This window comes from Giraffa tippelskirchi, chromosome 7, assembly GCF_054371585.1.
Source record: "Giraffa tippelskirchi isolate mGirTip1 chromosome 7, T2T-mGirTip1v1.2.pri, whole genome shotgun sequence".
Taxonomy (NCBI): domain Eukaryota; kingdom Metazoa; phylum Chordata; class Mammalia; order Artiodactyla; family Giraffidae; genus Giraffa; species Giraffa tippelskirchi.
In genome coordinates this window covers 121,456,669-121,475,584 of record NC_137281.1, presented here as the reverse complement: position 1 = coordinate 121,475,584, position 18,916 = coordinate 121,456,669, and the positions used below count along the sequence as shown (strand labels likewise).

At 43.8% G+C, this 18,916-nt stretch overlaps 1 protein-coding gene across 2 annotated transcripts in view; it reads left to right on the top strand.

Annotated features, from left to right (window-relative positions):
* Positions 1-4,735: 4,735 nt before the first annotated feature.
* The window catches only part of SLC27A2 (solute carrier family 27 member 2), a 53,694-nt gene continuing 39,513 nt past the window's right edge, over positions 4,736-18,916 (top strand). Inside the window, exon 1 of one of the 2 annotated variants that reach the window (XM_081506166.1) lies at positions 4,736-5,957. In XM_081506166.1, the coding sequence (XP_081362292.1) occupies positions 5,480-5,957 (478 nt within the window). In that variant the 5' untranslated portion in view covers positions 4,736-5,479. The remainder of the gene's footprint in view (positions 5,958-18,916) is intronic. The other variant, XM_081506167.1, reaches the window with a different exon arrangement.

The following is an 18,916-nucleotide window of genomic DNA, read 5'->3' as shown; positions in this document are numbered from 1 at the left end:
TTCTTTTCATGTGAAGTCTACATGAAAGTCCAATATGTGAAACAAATACACACAGAGCTCCTCTGACTGGAGCTAGAAAAGGTCCCAGAGCCCTATTCCATGCTCTGTAATGACTTCTCAGCAGCTCCTCAGAAGTCCTCAGGGTCCACTGAACAGTTGGGAAACCACTGGATTAAATCAGTGGTTCCTAATGTGTAGTCCCTGGACTGACAGCTACAGCATTTCTGGTAACTTCTTAGAAATGTGAACTCTTTGGCTCCACACAAGAATGAATCAGAAATTCTGGAGATGAGGCTTAGCAAGCTGTGTTGTAGCATGTTCTCCAGGTAATTTTAACACTTATAAAGTTTGAGAACCATGTAGTAGGAGGGCAGACCATCTGCCTTTAAAGAGCATTTGAGGAGTTCCCTGGTGGCTCAGTGGTAAAGAATCCGCCTGCCAATGCAGGAGACATGGGTTCAATCCCTGATCCAGGAAGATCCCACATGCCTCGGAGCAACTAAGCCTGTACACCACAGCTATTGAGCCTATGCTCCAGAGCCCAGGAGCTGCAACAAGAGAAGCTACTGCAATGAGAATCCTGGGCGCCACAACTAGAGAGTAGCCCCTACCCACTACAACTGGAGAAAATCCTGCACAGCTACAAAGATCCAGAACAGTCATTAATAAATAAATAAAATTTTAAAATAAAATAATTAGGAAATTTTCAAAAAAAATAAACTTTCTCCAATACTTTGGCTCCCTGACGCAAAGAGCTGATTCGCTGGAAAAGACCCTGATGCTGGGAAAGATTGAGGGCAGGAGGAGAAGGGGACGACAGAGGATGAGATGGCTGGATGGCAACACTGACACAATGGACATGAGTTTGAGCAAACTCCAGGAGACAGTGAAGGACAGGGAAACCTGGCATGCTGCAGTCCATAAGGTCAAAAAGAGTTGTACGTGACTTAGCAACTGAACAACAACAACGAAGAACATTTGAGGTTGGGACTGGGGACACTGGGGCTTCCCAAGTGGCACTAGTGGTAAAGAATCCACCTACTAATGTAGGCGACCTAGGTTTTGATCCCTGGGTCAGGAAGATCCTCTGGAGAAGAAAATGGCAACCCAGTCCAGTATTCTTGCCTAGAGAATCCCATGGACAGAAGAGCCTGGCAGGCTACAGTCTACGGGGTCGCAAAGAGTCAGACATAGCTCAAGCAAGTTAGCACACACACTGGGGACATGATGGGATTTGGGAACTGCCACTTGGAGTCTTCCAGCAGAGATGGATGAATGAGGGGGAAACATCAGCAAAGTCCTGACCAAGGCTAGCAGGTGTCAACGTGTACTCCAGTTACCATGTCTATCTCCTGAATTCTTCTTGCAGTGACTCAGAATAGATGAGAAGAGAGTGGGGATTTGCAGTAACCTAGTGCTTTGTGGGGCTTCCCTGATAGCTCAGCTGGTAAAGAATCTGCCTGCAATGCAGGAGATCCCAGTTCGATTCCTGGGTCAGGAAGATCCCCTGGAAAATGGATAGGCTACCCACTCCAGTATTCTTGGGCTTCCCTGGTGGCTCAGATGGTAAAGAATCCGCCTGCAGTGCGGGAAACCTGGGTTCGATCCCTGGGTTGGGAAGATCCCCTGGAGGAGGACACGGCAACCCACTCTAGTATTCTTGCCTGGAGAATCCCCATGGACAGAGAAGCCTGGTGAGCTACAGTCTATGGGGTCACAAAGAGTCAGACACAACTGAGTGACTAAGCACAGCAGAGTGCTCTGTGAAGAAAGTTTAAGAAAAAGAGGAGACTAAGAGGCTGCATTGAAGTGACTGGTCAGGAAGGAACTAGACTCTCGATGAAGGTAATAGGCTCAGTGGACATGGGGGCGTGAGAGAGGAGGGAACTAGGTGGCTTCATTAAGGGTGTGGGGTGAGGAAGCGCCATGATTGAGGCCTCAGTGATGAAACAATCCTGACTTAAAATCCAAGAGATTTAGTTGTAATTCATGTGTCACTGTTTAATTTATATTTTTAAATGTTCAAACTTACATAGAAACAATATCTATAGATAAAAAACCAACAAAGGTTGTATTTATTCTGCATTCAAAAATATTTTAAGTTCTATCTTTTGTATATGTTGGTATAATATAGTTTTCATACTTCCTTGAAAAGGTCTATACTTTTCTTTTGGCTTATATTTTTCCTTCTTGTGTATATTTTTGTGGTAAAATATACATAACATAAAATTAACCATTTTTGAGTACACGGTTCAGTTATATTTGCCTTTTTAATGCTGAAAATTCCTTCTTTTATGAAATAGTAGTAAAAACAGACTATAGTTGGCTGGGGGAGCTGAGTTTTCTTAAAAATTTTTTAAGTTGGTACTTTACTTTGAAATGCTACTGGACTGAGAAAACCAGAAATCTGTGACCCACTGCCTTAAAGGGTTGGGATTTAGAGGGACAGAGAGTTCAGGGGTGGAAATAGGTAAGAGCAGTCATACAGAGAGGAATATGCAGGGCATTTTTTTTGAAGGGTATAGACCAGATTCGTCAAAACACAGTGCAATTAAGTTTTGATCCATTTTCAAATACTTAGTGCCTAATAATGTCCAGCTCATAGTAGAAACTCAACACAAATTTGTTAACCGAGTGCAGTGAAAGTTCAAATCAGTATCAGAAGAGCCAGAAAATAAAGTTTGAACTTCATTTTATAAGCCAGAGCTCCCCAGCAGATGTTTCTAGAATGCATAACCAATGTGCTAAGCCACCAATCTTCTGCCTCCACATGGGAGCCAGGCAGGACCCAGGGCATCTAGCTAGCTCTAGCCTAGATGTGTTCTGGTATGCTGTACAAATCTGACAGTTGTCTATAGACACCATGAGTGGAAGTGGGTGGGAGGCAATGAGGCAGCCACTGAAGATAACTGAGCGTTGGAGAGATGACTGATGATAGCGGCATTTCCACGAAGACCATCAGGCTGGTGGTAGAACACTAAGCGGAGCCCAGGTTGGAAGCTAGAATCATTGGTAAAAAGAGTTCCAAGATATTTATAACAAACATTAATTATCTCTCCAAATTTATTTCTTCTCTCCACTTCCCTTTTAATAAGACCCTGATTTTTCCATAGTGTTGTGTACATGGAATTGACTCTACCCTCAGCTCCACAAATGAGCCTTGATTGGCTTAAATCAATCAGCACTTCTCGTCCCCCATCCCACAAAGACAGACACATATCCCAGGGAAAGCTTTCTCTCTTCTTTCTCCTTTCTCTTTCCTTCTTTTCTTTCTTTATTTCCTTCTTTCTAATGAGGACTTTTAAGGAAAAGTTTCTTACATTTCTGTCTGAAGTCGACATGGGAAACAGGTCACTCTAAAGGGTTGGCAGCCATCTTTGGACCATGAGGGAACAGCTTACCTGAGAAAGGAGTTGATGAAGCAGAGAAATGGAGAAAGGGAAACTGGGTCCAGATCTCAGTACTTTTAAGCCATAGAGGAAGGCTTACCTGAAGCCCTGCCCTGGACCCTGAGTTTTAAATTCCCATGTCTGCTTAAGCCAATTTGGGTTTCGTTCTCTTTCATTTGCCACTGAAAAACTATGGATGCACAAGGCTAAAGTGATCCTCAGAGAAGAGAAGGTGGGCATTTGGGGATATCAAGCACTCTGGAGGAGTGACTGTTTAAGGGCAAGACAAGAGAGGTCGAGGAGGCTATGCTGAAGTGACTGGCCATGAAGGGACCAGGTGGCATTGGGCTGAAAAAGGAGGGCTGGGTCTATCTTTAACATGAAAAGAAGAGGTGCACACCTGAATGGTTTCTATCCTGGCTTCTACTTTAACACTACACCCTTCCCCTCAGGGATAACCAAGTCCAGGGATCCTTCCCCTTCTTACCCCCAAAGGAAATGATGCAACCAGTCATTAGATAGCAGCTGGTTCAGCCATGGAAAAGAGAAAGGGTTGTTGCAGCAGGTTCAGGGATTTAAAAAGGAGGATTAAAAAGAAATGAGGGAAGGGGAGTTTGTGATAGGAGGTGGGGGGAGAAAACTGCTAAAGAAAGAAGAAACCCAGAGAATAAGGAACAGCGTAACACATTGCTGTTGATAAAGCAATGGGCCCAGGACCAAACAGATACACCAATTCCCAAATCCGAAGCATCACTTACCAGCTGTCTTAATTCACCTAAGTGTCACTTTCCTGTCTATAAATGAGCTTGAAAATTCCACCTTTAGATGACTGTGAGGCTCCAAAAATATCATACAAGGAAGCCCCTAGCAGAGAGGGATGAGCATTCATTACTCCTGGTTGTCGCATAAAAATAAAAGGAACGAATAGCAGGAAGACAGGCGAGGAAGAAAGGAAAATGCTGCTTTACTTAAATGCTGACCCTCCTCTATAGCAAGGAGCCAGTGTTCACTCAGTACAGAAGCAGCGCTTGAGGAAGTGAAAAGAAAGGATGACACTCAAAGAAATGGCTTCTGAAAAATGCCAACGTTTGCCTCATTTCCTCTGCGTTGTGCTTGTTTCTCACGGAACCACTTAGTAAACCGAATTGAATTGGACTGACAATACTTGAGAATTTTCAATATGGGGGTGGGGGGCACTTAAGGAACAACGTATCATAACAAATCAAAATTTCCTCGGAGCTTGATTTCATGTGGCAAGTGTGGCGCCACCTCCAGCCTAATCTGGACTAGCTGGGCCCTGCAGGACGTATCGGATTAGAGCGCCCGGGCCTCACGCGCTGGCCCCCGGGCTGGGAAGAGGTGGAGGCGGCAAGCGAAGGCGCTTTTGTTCACCCGTGAATTCTTTATCACTAGAGCCTGCCTGGCAATTAGCTCGGGGTTGGGCGGGGTCCGGCGGGGGGCGGGGGGGTGGCGGAAAGCAAATGTGAGAAACAAACAGAGACCAGGCGGAATGCCCCTGAGACCAGGAAGGAGAAACGGGATTCAGATTTGGCAGTGGCACCAGCTACCCGCTACTAGGAAATCATAGGACTGTTCTCGTATTTATAGGGCACTTTATTGGTAATAACTATCAGTCATCTCTAAAAGGTACACTAGCGCTCCGCCTGTATTATCCCCTCTAATCTTCTCAGCGTCTTCTAAGGCGTCTTACGGTCACCATTTTTATAAGGTCACACCGTCGGGGAGCCCAGCTTTGCCCCCAGCCCTCCAGGCTCGGGCGGGGAGGTGGCCGGGGCCCCAGCGAGCCGCGGAGCCGCCCTCCAGCCAGCAGAGGACTGCCGGGGCGGGGCATACGCGCAGGTGACTGCACCCACACGAAGGGGCAGAGGGAGCAGGCTCAGCTGGCCTGTCACACCCAACAGCCAGCACCGCAGCTCCTTCCGCCAGAGATCCCGCAGCGGTGCGCGGGCGGCCCAAAAGCTCCCTCCTCGCTGTGCATCCCCGCACCGCCCGCAGCCCGTTCCGTCGCCGCCCTGCACTCCCGAAGTGTGCCCACCGCCCTGGAGGGGGGAGGGGGCTCCGCCGCCGTCATGTTGCCAATCCTCTACGCGGTTCTGGCGGGGTTGCTGATGCTCCCGCTGCTGGTGAACCTCTGCTGCCCTTACTTCTTCCAAGACCTGCGCTACTTCCTGTGGGTAGCCGGCTTGGCCGGGCGGGCGCGCAGCAATGGGAGGCGCCGGCCGGTGCGCACCATCCTCTACGCCTTTCTGGAGAAAGTGCAGCAGACCCCACACAAGCCTTTCCTGCTCTTCCGCGACGAGACGCTCACCTACGCGCAGGTGGACCGACGCAGCAACCAAGCGGCTCGGGCGCTGCGCGACCACCTCGGCCTGAGACAGGGAGACTGCGTGGCAATTTTCATGGGCAATGAACCAGCTTACATATGGCTGTGGCTGGGACTGATCAAGCTGGGCTGTGCCATGGCGTGCCTCAACTACAACATCCGCGGGAAGTCCCTGTTGCACTGCTTCCAGTGCTCTGGGGCGAAGGTTCTACTGGTCTCACCAGGTGAGCCTGGGGACCACCTCACCCTGGCACTGGGCTCCTTCTCTTCTTGACAGCCTGGCATAGGGGTTGCGGGGGATGAGGGTTCAGGTCGGAACTAGAGATGTAGAGGGAGAGGATGGCAACCCTTCCTCCAAACGCTAATTAATGGTCATTAGAACCTTCTGCTGTAGAAGCTGACCAAGCCAGATACTATGTGAATCACCGTACATATAGTGTTGCTCGTAATACTTAACAACAGATAGAGTTGACTTTGTAGATGAGACCACTCAGGCCAGAGAGGTGAAGCCTTATGTCCCAGATCACAGAATTGGGAGGAGGGGATTAACTAGATCTGTCTGCCTCCAGAATTCAAGTTCCTAGCCGGTGCTGACAATATTTGCATTAAAATGCAGAGGGTCTAGAGTGTGAAATCCAGAGGATCCAGAGAGACTGTTCTCCCCTCTGCTCCTTGATTGACTGTATAATCCTGGGAAAGTCACTTTCCCTCTCCATATCTTGGTTTTCTCCTCTGTAATGGTCTTCAAGACTGCTTCCAGCTCTCAAATGCTGTTAGCCTCCCTGGATTCTCACTGCAGAAAGAGAGAATCCACCTGATCGCCAAGAAGACTTTGATCACCTCCTGCAAGCCCTAGTGAGCTATCATTACGTTTATAGCAACAGTGACCTTTGGGTCTGTAGTTGCCTCCTGCAACTTTTCAACAAGACCTGAAATGGTAACTTCATGCTCCAGTGGTGACCAGGTCAGGAAGAATCCGAGAACCTGTTACTCAAATGACTAGCTGGGTTTCCTATCCCAGGAAGCTTGTCCCTACACTTGAATAAGGACCAGGCATTGCTTTTCACTCTCTCAGTAAGAGGGGTCCTAACCAGGTGTGGGCTAAAAGATGTGGAGAAATAGGGAGCCAAGAAGTCTCACCTCTCTGGAATGTCTTTCTTTCTGTGCCAAGCTCTATGCTGGATGCTTTTATTACCCTGAGAATTAATATATCACTGTCACACAGCTGAAGAACCTGAGGCTTAAAATTCCAACCTAGGGTCTGTCTAGTTTCAGAGCCCATGACTCTCCCTGCACCATGCTACCTTTCTCTTCACAAATGAAAAGTGTTAGAGCTGGAAGAGACTAAGCATCCATCTTTTCTCCGCCTTCATTTCGTAGTTGGGGACTCTGAAGTACACTCAGGAGTTTGCCGAGTTACAGTAAGTCAACATGTCTATTCATTTTGGAAAGCCAGGAAACTACACACCTGTTTCATCGGACATTAAATAATCCAAAAAGAAATGAAGGCTTTGTATAAAAGCTTAAAAGCAAAGGGGTAATTTTAAAGGCATTATTTGAGGGCTTCCCACATGGCATAGTGGTAAAGAATCCACCTGCCAATGCAGGAGAGGCAAGAGACTCAGGTTCAACCCCTAGGTCGGGAAGATCCCCTGGAGAAGAGCATGGCTACCCACTCCAGTATTCTTGCCTGGAGAATCCCATGGACAGAGGAGCCTGGTGGGCTACAGTCTATGGGGTCACAAAGAGTTGAACACAATTGAGTGCCTGAGCATGTGCTTGCACACACACAAACACACATTATTTGAAAGGGATAGCCTTTTGAAGAAAATTCCCAACAATTTCTAGTTGCCTGGGAAAAGAGACAACTTCACTATTTCGTAACTGGAAGACTCTCTTAAACCTATTTACCAGTTGATTCAGAGGAAAGTTATTAACACAGTGATCTGTGTACCACTTCTGGAGGGATTTAAGTACTTTTTACCTGCATATTATCCCAGGTCCCCCTGTGAGGGAGTCAAGGCCTGGGAGTTTTGTTGACAAAGAAGCTTCGATTTAAATGACTATACTGGAGTTTGGTTCTGTAATCAAATCAGAAATATAACCAGATATCTCCCTTCTTGCCCAGGCAACTGTCTTCCGTCACTGAGTATTATGCTTTGGTCAGCATACGTAGATAGTATAATGAAATTCCAACATTCAGGTCAAATTTGAACAACTTTCCAGTGGACCTACAGCACTCTCGTGACAGTAAACTGACCTTTGAGAGAGGCCACACATTTGAAAACTATTCAGTTTTTCCAAATCACTGAGAGACCGTTACACCACATGCAGAATTACACTCTGATCCAAAACAGTTACTGCCATGGGGGTAACAGAGTCCAAAGTTGCATGCTGGTTAGTAAATGTGCCAATGTGCAAATGTGTTGAGTGGACTGATTCTTCAAATTGTCTTAGAATCTTAGAGATATCTTAGAGATATCCTAAGATTACCAAGTGTGTTATATAACAAGTGTGTTGTTTATATAACTCTTAACAAGTGTGTTATACTGCAGTAAAAAGTTTAGAAGAGTCACTCTAATGAGTGGAAGAATCACCTGGGGAGCTCATTTTAAAACACAATTTCCTGAGCCTCATCCCCAAAAAAACACTGATTCAGCAGGACCATGGGGGAGGCAGGAAAGTATATTTTTATAGCAAGCCCCATACCACTTCTAGATGATTTGGAAGCAGATCATCTAAGGAATAGGCTTTGAGTCTGGTAACTCCCACTTTGTTTAATAGTTGTTTGTTTAACAGTTGAATGAACGAAAGCCCAGAGGAGTGATATCAATTGCCCAGGGTCAGAGAGAACTGGAGACAGAACCCAATTATTTTTGTCTCACTTCTAGGATGCTTTTTATATTCTATTATACCATCTAAATGTGGGACAGAAAGATGAGAAGTTTTACAAATGTTGGAGGGGTGACAATTCAACAGGGTTTGATTCTTTACTTCAAATTTCAACCTCAGGGCTCATGGGTTTCTTGAGTTTCAACTGTGTCAAATTCTGGAGTTTATGCAAAGGACTGGCATAGTGGTGTTTATGATGAAGATTGATCCCCTTGTCATGAATTTGGGGGACTATTCACAAAGCTTAACAGGGCTCAACCCTGTCAGGCATTTCAGTGCCCAATTTTCTTCATCATAACTTACTATACTTAGAGAAAGCCAAAGACTCACAACACCTCCCCACATCAAGCAGAAACACTCATCTCCCAGAGAATAGGATTTTCTCTGTGTGATGCATTTCAGGATCCTTCTCCATAGAAGGCTCTAATGTAAGTAATCACATGGTAAAATTACCTTCAGCTATTGGAACCTCCATCAGTGTTGTAGTTGATAGAAACCAATTTGTTGGGCCAGTAGTTTTTCAAGCAGTTCCCCAAAACAGGAAGCCATATTTAATTTCATACAACATAGAATATTAAAAAAAAAAGAGTCCCCCAAATAGTGAATTTGCTTTGTTTCCATTTATCCTAACATTAAGATTGTTGCTAACCTGGCTCTTCTCCTGGAAGGGTAACTCCTTCATTAGCTCACTGGCCATGTCTACCTTGCATGGCTCAACCAATCATGCACAGCACCCCTGGTGTTGATACTGCTCTTGTATAAGGCTTTAATAACAAAGATGGGCTCCCCAGGTGGCACTAGCAATAAAAGAGCCCACCTGCCAATGCAGGTAGACATAAGAGACCTAGGTTTGATTCCTGAGTTGGAAAGATCCCTTGGAGAAGGGCACAGCAACCCACTCCAGTATTCTTGTCTGAAGAATCCCACGGACAGAAGAGCTTGGCAGGCTGCAGTCTATAGGGTGACACAGAGTTGGAGATGACTGAAGCAACTTAGCATGCACGCAACAATTAAAGATACTTTGTGTTTCAAGATTGAGATCCAGAGAGGTTATAAAATGTTCCCAATTATCTTTGACCTGGTCTTTCAGGGTTGTGAAAAATAAAATTGGACCTCCTTTAACCAATGTGATAAGATAAAATGCTTCCAATAGCTTTCAAAAGTATTGCATCACTGAAAGTTCTAAAAGAGGAGAACATTCTAAAACTTGTGTCAGGGCCAAAGAGAACTCGTGTCAAATAAACTTTTGAGGTTAGATGCAGAAAAGCAGATTGTATAACAATTTGATATCATATCAAGAAACATTTCCCACAAGGTACAAGCTAGTTGCCCTGGTGGGAGGCAGAGAGAAAAGGCTAAATTAGTTTAAGGATCTTATAGTCCAGTTGAAGAACTAAGTTACATATACGCAAATGACTGGGATGACCAGAAGAATGTGCTAAGTATACTGGGAGGGCTTCAGAATGCTGTAGAGGAAAAAGAACAGAGGATGAATGTTTCTTGGGGGCATTGACAACAGAGCTGCTGCTGCTGCTGCTAAGTCGCTTCAGTCTTGACTGACTCTGTGTGACCCCCATGGACAGCAGCCCATCAGGCACCTCTGCCCAAAGGATTCTCCAGGCAAGAATACTGGAATGGGTTGCCATTTCCTTCTCTGTGACAACAGAGCTAGGTAAGTGCAATTGGGGAGCAGGAATTCTAGGCAAGAGGAGCCCAGAGGCATTTTTCATCAGGTCTCCAACTCACTCCAGTATTCTTGCCTGGAGAATCCCATGGACAGAGGAGCCTGGCAGGCTTCAGACCACGGTGTCGCAAGAGTCGGACATGACTTAGTGAGTAAACCACCACCAACACAATGAGATGCTTTGTTAAAGAGTTTTACTATGTAAGGACTACAGCAGGCTGGACTTAAATGTTAGTCATTTTTAAAATGTTTACTAAGGAGACTCTACTGTAGAGAAAACAGGACTCAGAGAACCCAAGGAATTGCCAACAGTGGTGGCCTCACACTCATGCAAGGAGATAATTTTCTAGTGCAAACTTCAGTCAAGAATCAGGGCATAGAGATAGCCTGTCTCCATTCCTCTTCTGGGCTGCTCAAGGAGTAACTTAGGTATGTTGCTTCAATGTACTTTGTCTCAATGGCTTTCAGTTCTCTCATAAATCTTTGAATAATGCCTTAGTAATACCTAGCACATAGTAGTCACTCAATAAATGTTTGTGGCATTAATCAGTTCAGTTCAGTTGCTCAGTCATCTCCAACTATTTGCGACCCAGTGGACTGCAGCATGCCAGGCCTCCCTGTCCATCACCAACTCCCGGAGTTTACTCAAACTCATGTCCATTGAGTCAGTGATGCCATCCAATCGTCTCATCCTCTGTTGTCCCCTTCTCCTCCCACCTTCAATCTTGCCCAGCATCAGGGGCTTTTCCAATGAGTCACTTCTTCACATCAGATGGCCAAAGTATTGGAGTTTCAGCTTTAGCATCAGTCCTTCCAATGAATATTCAGGACTGATTTCCTTTAGGATGGACTAGTTGGATCTCCTTGCTGTCCAAGGAACTCTCAAGAGTCTTCTCCAACACCACAGTTCAAAAGCATCAATTCTCCAGCGCTCAGCTTTCTTTATAGTCCAGCTCTCACATCCATACATGACTACTGGAAAAAACATAGCTTTGACTAGACAGACTTTTGTTGGTGGCATTAATAAGTTCCATTAAAAAAAAATGCCCTTATTTTGGTTGGTTGTAACAGGCTTTCTTCTTTGAAGTTTAAGAACTATTGGGATGGTCATGATGGCATGAAAAAAAATTATGTTAAGACAGTCAAATATATCCTGATTTGAGAAAATCTGTTTAGACCCAATCTGCCCCAGGCCCAGCCTCTCCCTACCACAGACTTTTATTTTAACTTTTTAGTTTGTATTGGGATATAGCCAATCAACAAGCAATGTTGTGATAGTTTCAGGTAAACAGCAAATGGATTCAGCCATACATATACATGTATCTGTTCTCCCCTAAACCCCCTTCCCATCCAGGCTACCACATAACGTTGAGCGGAGTTCTCTGTGCTAGTAGGTCCTTGTTGGTTATACATTTTAAATATAGCAGTGTGTACGTGCCCATCCCAAACCTCCTAACTATCCCTTCTCCCCATCCTTTCCCTTCGCCCTGGCAACCATAAGTTCATTTTCTAAGTCTGTGAGTCTGTTTCTGCTCTATAAGTAAGTTCATTTGTACCATCTTTTTAGATTCCACATATGAGGGATGTCATACAATATTTCTCCTTCTCTGACTTACTTCACTCAGTATAATACTCTCTAGGTCCATCCATGTGGCTGCAAATGGCATTATTTCATTCTTTTTTATATCACAGACATTTTGCCTCCCAGTTTTCTTCTGGCAGAGGGCTACAAGAGAGACTCTTTCTCCAGGACTCACTGCCAGAAAGGGAGCTGGTGATGGGCACAGAATGGGCTGATGGGGAGAGTGTGCCTAGGAGAGAAGGGCACAGAAACCCAGACAACAAATGAGGAGTGTATTCAAGAGCTAGGATCCCAGCCAAGTAGCCCACGGTCTGAAGAGAGAGCTCGCTTAAAGACGTACTGTAAAATTTTTCTTCTTGCCCTGCTCATAACTAAAGCTTGCAAAGGAGGACGATTGTACATCTCCATTCAAAAACAAACTAGCACATTGCTGGCATGTTTGGGAATGTTTATCAGTTTATTTTCTTTAGCAATAAGAAAGGAGTGAAAGGGTAAAGACAAAATAAATTCTAAATCCACAGTTAATGTTATTGAATCCGGAAGAAGGATAGAGTTCAAATTATTCTGCATAATGAATGTAAGCAGCCGGTGTTTGAAAAAGACCTCCCACAGCCTCTGAGAGACCGGGAAGTACACAGTTGGTAGATAGGTGACTTGTTTGCTTACGGATATCAAATGATTATGATTATATAGGGCCTGCTATGATCCGGTAATCTCTGACAAGGAATTACCTTTGATTCTAGGGCTATTTAGAAAGCAAGATACTTTGACCAAGAACTTTAACTGAGAGCAGTGAAAAACAATGTTAAGAAATTATGTAACTATATATATATGAGATGACTGTGTATCTCCCTGCTAAAAATTTCTTTACTCCGTTTAGCCTTGATTAAACGTCTTTCTGACCTCAGGGTGATTTGCACTGTGGGGGGAAGGGAAGGGTATGAGAAAAGTGAAAGTGTCAGTCATTCAGTTGTGTCTCTTTGAGAACGCATGGGCTGTCGCCCCATAGGCTGCAGCCTGTCAGGCTCCTCTGTCTTGGGGATTTTCCAGGCAAGAATACCAGAGTGGGTTGCCATGTCCTTCTCCAGGGGATCTTCCTGACCCAGGGATTGAACCCAGGTCTCCTGCATTACAAAAAGATTCTTTACCATCTGAGACACCAAGGAAGCCCTAGGGGAGGGTATGCATGCCTCTGTCTGAAGGGTGTTCTATGACATTGTGTTGATGCACAGACTATATGCTAGATTATTGATTACTATAATTGCAAACTGCCAATAACAGAAATGAGAAATCACAGTTACAAACTGTATTTTTAAAACTATTTTCAAACTGTCTCCATGATCTGTGTTAGAACCAGTTTGTTTCAGTTGCCTTTCTGACTGAAGGAAAATCTTCAATCCTGATTTGTTCATCCGCCAACCAGTTCATATCATCCTGAAATGTTGATCAAAACCATTTCCTTTCACTGCCTTCTTTTCAAATCTTACTTTATTGATAAACATTTCTGGGGTGTTTTATGTAACTAACTTGGTTATTTACTCACTCAATGAAGTAATCTAATAGCAAAACAAGCTACTAGATTGAATGCTTTTCCTATTTAAAAGCAGTGGGTTTAGCCAGTAGCATTTTGCCACTTTGGTGATGAAGATTGATTCAGCTTACTACCTACCCTTTATCCCTGCTTTTGAGGAATGGGCCTGTATCCTCAGGAATTTCTCTTCTGACCTTCTTTAAAAAAAAAAAAAAAAAGGTTGTATGTGGGAGAGGAAACTTCATATGCTAACCTGATTTTTTTCTTTTCTATAAAATGGATTTTAAGGAGTACAGATTTTATAATCAGTTGATTTTCCATCATCCAAATGTGTACTGCTTTCTCTGAGGTTCTATAAGTGAAAGTGAAAGTGTTAGTCACTCAATCGTGTCCGACTCTTGTCTCCTACATTGCAAGCAGATTCTTTATCATCTGAACCACCAAGAGGGGCTCTGTGAGGTTCTACACCCATCCATGATTTCAGCTCAGGCTAACGAAGAAAGGACAGATCCACTGGACACCCTTCAGGTGCAGGCAAATTTCTGTGAATACTGTTTCTCATACCCAAGCTTTTCATAAAACTTGAGGTTATTCTCTTCATCAGAAAGACAAATAAGAGATGATCCATATTACTGTTGAAAGGCAGATCCACATGCTTTCACGAGCACTGAGCATGTCAAGTAGACAGTGTCTTCCAAAATCTCAAGGTCCTTTACCAAAACTTGAACTTGAATGACTAGTACAAGAAAGTGGTAATCCTAGAAGCCTGGTATAATTCTTTTCATTTAGTATATAATGATCCATATAGAGACTCACTGAGCTTCTGTCCTCATTTGTAGAAACAAGGTTACCATCGTTTAGAACACAGGGCTGTTGTGAAAATTATGTGAGGTGATGTACATAAAGCTACTATACCAACTGTCCTCCACAAAAGAAATTTGTAAATTTTTTAATCAGTAAGAATGAAAGGTGTGATGGATGCTGTGATGCACTGCCGTAGTCCCCACTCCAGGACTGAGGTACTCCTTCCTCTGCTGCTGGAGGCATTGGCAACTGCCAGCTGTCAGCCGAGAGCCATTCCAGGACTTGCCATTGGTTGAAGAAAGCCGCTTTGCCCAAGGTCAAGCACTACCACCCCAGTCTGCATCCAGTGACTGGTTGGTGGGCAGGCACAGAGGTAGAACCTACTTCATTTCATTTGGCACAGCCTGAAGGGCCATCCCAGGCCCAGAGTCCCCGTAAGATCAATTGAGGGAGGCCACTGTGTGGCTGCACTGAAGCACATCTCTTCCTCCATCCAGTCTACCTCCATTGCAGCCCCACAGATATCATTCCCAAGAGTACCCCTACACACAAATCTCAGAATTCCAGGGAGCTCAATCTGTGTCAAATAGAATTATTTGATCTTCTGTGTCCTTGTTGATTGCCAATTCTATCTTAAGTGGGTTTCCCTGGTGACTCAAATGGTAAAGAATCTGCCTGCAATGCAGGAGACTCAGGTTTGATCCCTGGGTTGGGAAGATCCCCTGGAGAAGGGAATGGCTACCCACTCCAGTGTGCTTGCTTGGGAAATTCCATAGGCAGAAGAGCCTGGTGGGCTACAGACCATGGGCACAGAAAGACACAACAACATGGGCACGTGGACACAGCTGAGCAACTGACACTTTCACTTTTCACTTAATCTTAAGTAAGCAGACTTTATAGTAATAATTACCAAAAAAATTCATGTGTGAAGCAGAAAACATGGGGACCAGTCCTATTTATAACAGATTTAAGAAAAGACATTAAATATTAAATATACAGTTATTGAGTTGCATTCACATCCAGAATTTCCCTTCCAATGTCAGTTTATATATGTGTGTATAGATGTATTTATATAAATATTGCATCTCTAGTTTAAAGGGAAAAAATCTGCCACCATAGGACATATGTTGTTCAGTCTTTAAGTTGTGTCTGACTCTTTGGCACCCCATGGACTGCAGTACACCAGGCCTCCCTGTCCTTCACTATCTCCCTGAGTTTGCTCAAACTCATGTCCATTGAATCCATGATGCCATCCAACCATCTCATCCTCTGACGCCCGCTTCTCCTCTTGCCCCCAATCTTGTCTAGCATCAGGGACTTTCCCAATGAGTTGGCTCTTTGCATCAGGTAGGCAAAGTAAAGGTCAGTATAGGACATATGAGGTATGCCTTGATATGATTGGGAGCCACTGGAACTTAAGTCAATATCCAAACGTAAATTCTACACCAACAGCCCAGAGGTCAGGTAAAGAAACTGTGCTGGGCAGGGGCAATGGCCTTCCCCTCAGATAAGATGATCTCTGTGAAAGGTCAGGAATTATAAACCAACAGCATGCAGAGGGCCAAGTGGAAACATGAGGGAACAGAAGCCACAGTTGTCCAAATTACTTGAACTGTGATCAAGCATGATACCTGCTTAATTGCATTTCCTTTTACCTTTATTATTCTGTTGTTGTTGTTCAGTCACTAAGTTGTTACCCCATGGACTGAAGCATACCAGGCCTCCCTGACCCTCACTATCTCCTGGAGTTTGTCCAAGTTCATGTCCATTGAATCAGGTGATGCTATCCAACCATCTCAACCTCTGCTGCCCTCTTCTCCTTTTGCCTTCAATCTTTCCCAGCATCAGGGTCTTTTCCAATGAGTTGGCTGTTTATTTTTACTATTATTAATTTATATGGTAATTACAAATTATATAAGAAACTACTAATTTTAGATATATCACTAATGCCTGCATACATCTTCTTTCAAAAAAATTACAGAAAAAATTAAAGTCTCTTTTGACTTATAATTTTTCTCTCATTAAGACTTACCAAATCTTATCTGTTCTACCTCCTAAACATCTCTTAAATGCATCTACTTCTCTCTAGGCTCTGTGGCTACCTTAATGCAAAGTTTGATCTACCAAAGCCTCCTACCTCTGGTCCTTGCCTTCTCCAACCCATGTACCTCATGTAAGCCAGAGACGTGGTCCCTACCTACATCTAGTTTCTTCTTCCAACGTTTTTCCCTCTCATTCTATGTTGCAGTCAGCTTTAGCCTCTTTGAGCTGCTCTGGCATCATGCTGTTTCCCTTGGGCTTCCCTGGTGACTCAGACAGTAAGGAATCTGCCTGCAGTACAGGAGACCCAGTTTCAATTCCTGGGTCAGGAAGATCCGCTGGAGAAGGGAATGACGATCCACTCCAGTATTCTTGCCTGGAGAATCCCATGGACAAAGGAGCCTGGCTGGACCCAGTCCATTGGGGTCACAAAGAGTCAGACTCGACTGAGTGACTAAAGCTCACTTGTTTGCCTGTGGGTCTTTACATAAGCTGTCCCTTGGCTACAAACAGGCTCAGTCCATCTCAGTGGATCTTCATCTTGCCAACTCCTACTCACCCTTCAGGTCTCAATTGAGATAACACTTCCTCTGGGTTGTTTTTGTGCCCCTCCTCCGTGCTTCCAGAGCACCACCTATGACACCTTATTTTAATGGATTATTTCTTGATTCCTCCCCCTTAGACCTGGGCTCTGTGAAAACAGTATCTCCTGTACACACTGTTGCTCCCCGTGCTGAGAACCGTGCACATAGGAAGCACACTTTAAATAGATGTCAAATAACTGTTGCGAGAGAGAGAGGAGAGGAATAAGAAATAATCCAGGTAATTTATGAACACACTATTTAACTAAATAGGCTCAGTCTCAGGTAGAAGAGAGGGAAAGGAGAGAGATTTCTTAATTCTTTAAGTAGCAATAGTAGTTGTCTTTTGTTTTTAATTTGCTGTCATGTCCCTTACTTGGATGTAAGACATACCTCTATCACAAGAATGATTTAATTTTGCATTTTACTGGAGATTTATCAACTCACAGTATTGCAATATCTAAATCCTTTAAGGTCAACAGCTTTAGCTTATTCCTCTGTCTGTTCCCCAGTGGCTAATACAATACTTTGTGTTGATTCTTTCAGCTGTAGACATTTGTTGAGCACTTATGGCAGGGCCAAGATGATCAAGTTATAATCCCTTAACCTCAAAGTTTTCACTGCCAAATAGAGGAGAAAAAGAAGTGAAGCGTGTCATACTACATACTAAACACACTGCTAGACATATAATGCAAACTCGTGTGGGAGGACCACCGAGTTAAATGCAATGAAGCTGTTTTGAAGGATGAACCGAAGTTTTTCCAGTGACGGGGTGGAGGTGGGGGTGGGCAGGAGGGCATTCCAAGCAGATGAAACCACCTGGACAAAGGCGGTAAGATGTGAAAATTATGGCTCCATTCACTTCACATAAATCAGTGTGGCTAGAGGAAAGGGGACAAGGGTAGTTAAGATGACGTCAGAAAAATCGGGGTAGGGGATGTAGGCTGAGAAGAACCTTAGAACCAGCCACTGCATTAGAAAGATTCTATCACAAGGGATAAGCAGCCAGAAGGATTTTAAACAAAGCAGGAACAGGAAGTCGGACAGTAGTGTCACTGATACTGGAAGCAGGGAGAGGTTAGAGGCAAGGAGATCAGTCAGGAAGCTATTGTGACAATTTCAGTAGGAAATAATGAGAATCTGAACCACAGCACTGGCAAGGGACCTTAGCACTCCAGTTACTGTTTTTACAACAGTAACATTTCTGATGTTCTTCTCAAAATACTGAAGAACTAGAGCAACCATTCAAAATGAAAGAGAAGAGAGCAGCAAAAGGAATAAGCTGATCTGATGGAGGTTGAAAAAGAACTGAGACAAATAGTACATTAAGGAATGATAGCCAGTAGACACTCTAGGAGAAAACTGTTCAAGAAAGGAAAGATGATTATAGTGTTACTTGGCTCTATTTGAAATAATTACATTGTCATAATCTTGTCAATCCTGATTATTTGTTCTAGAATTTCTAGAGTCAACACATAGACAAAGCTAGACACACAGAATTATAGTCTCAGAATAGATAAAAAATACCATTAACCCTGACAACATAAAGTGAAAATAATAACTATTGGGAGTGAACAAGGGGGGAATGGGGGTGAGTTTCAAAAATGGTAAGTCATGAGGTAGCAGGAAAAGTATGTAATTTGGTGATGGAGAAGTGACTGCTAGAAGAAACAGCTTAAAAAAAACAAAAACAAAAACAAAAAAACCTTAAAAGTCATTGCCTCCAGGCAGCAGGTTTATTTGTGAGATAAGGGCCTACTGACTTTCATTATAAACTCTTTTGTAGTATTTCATTGATATTTATCAGGTGCATGACTGCTTTGGTTAAAAATTTTTTTAACTTTTTAAATGCATCTATCCAGGTGCTCTCATGTCTTGATGGGGACATCATACGTAAATATCTGAAAAACAAAGCATATAATATGAATCAGATATAGCCTCCCTAAGGTAATTCCCTGGGATATTGAGTCACCTTCCTATTAAGAATAAGCCTATTCACTTCGGTTATCACAATTCAAGACAAAGAAGCTTAAAGAGCATCTCATCTTATGATTTAAAATTTTAAATAA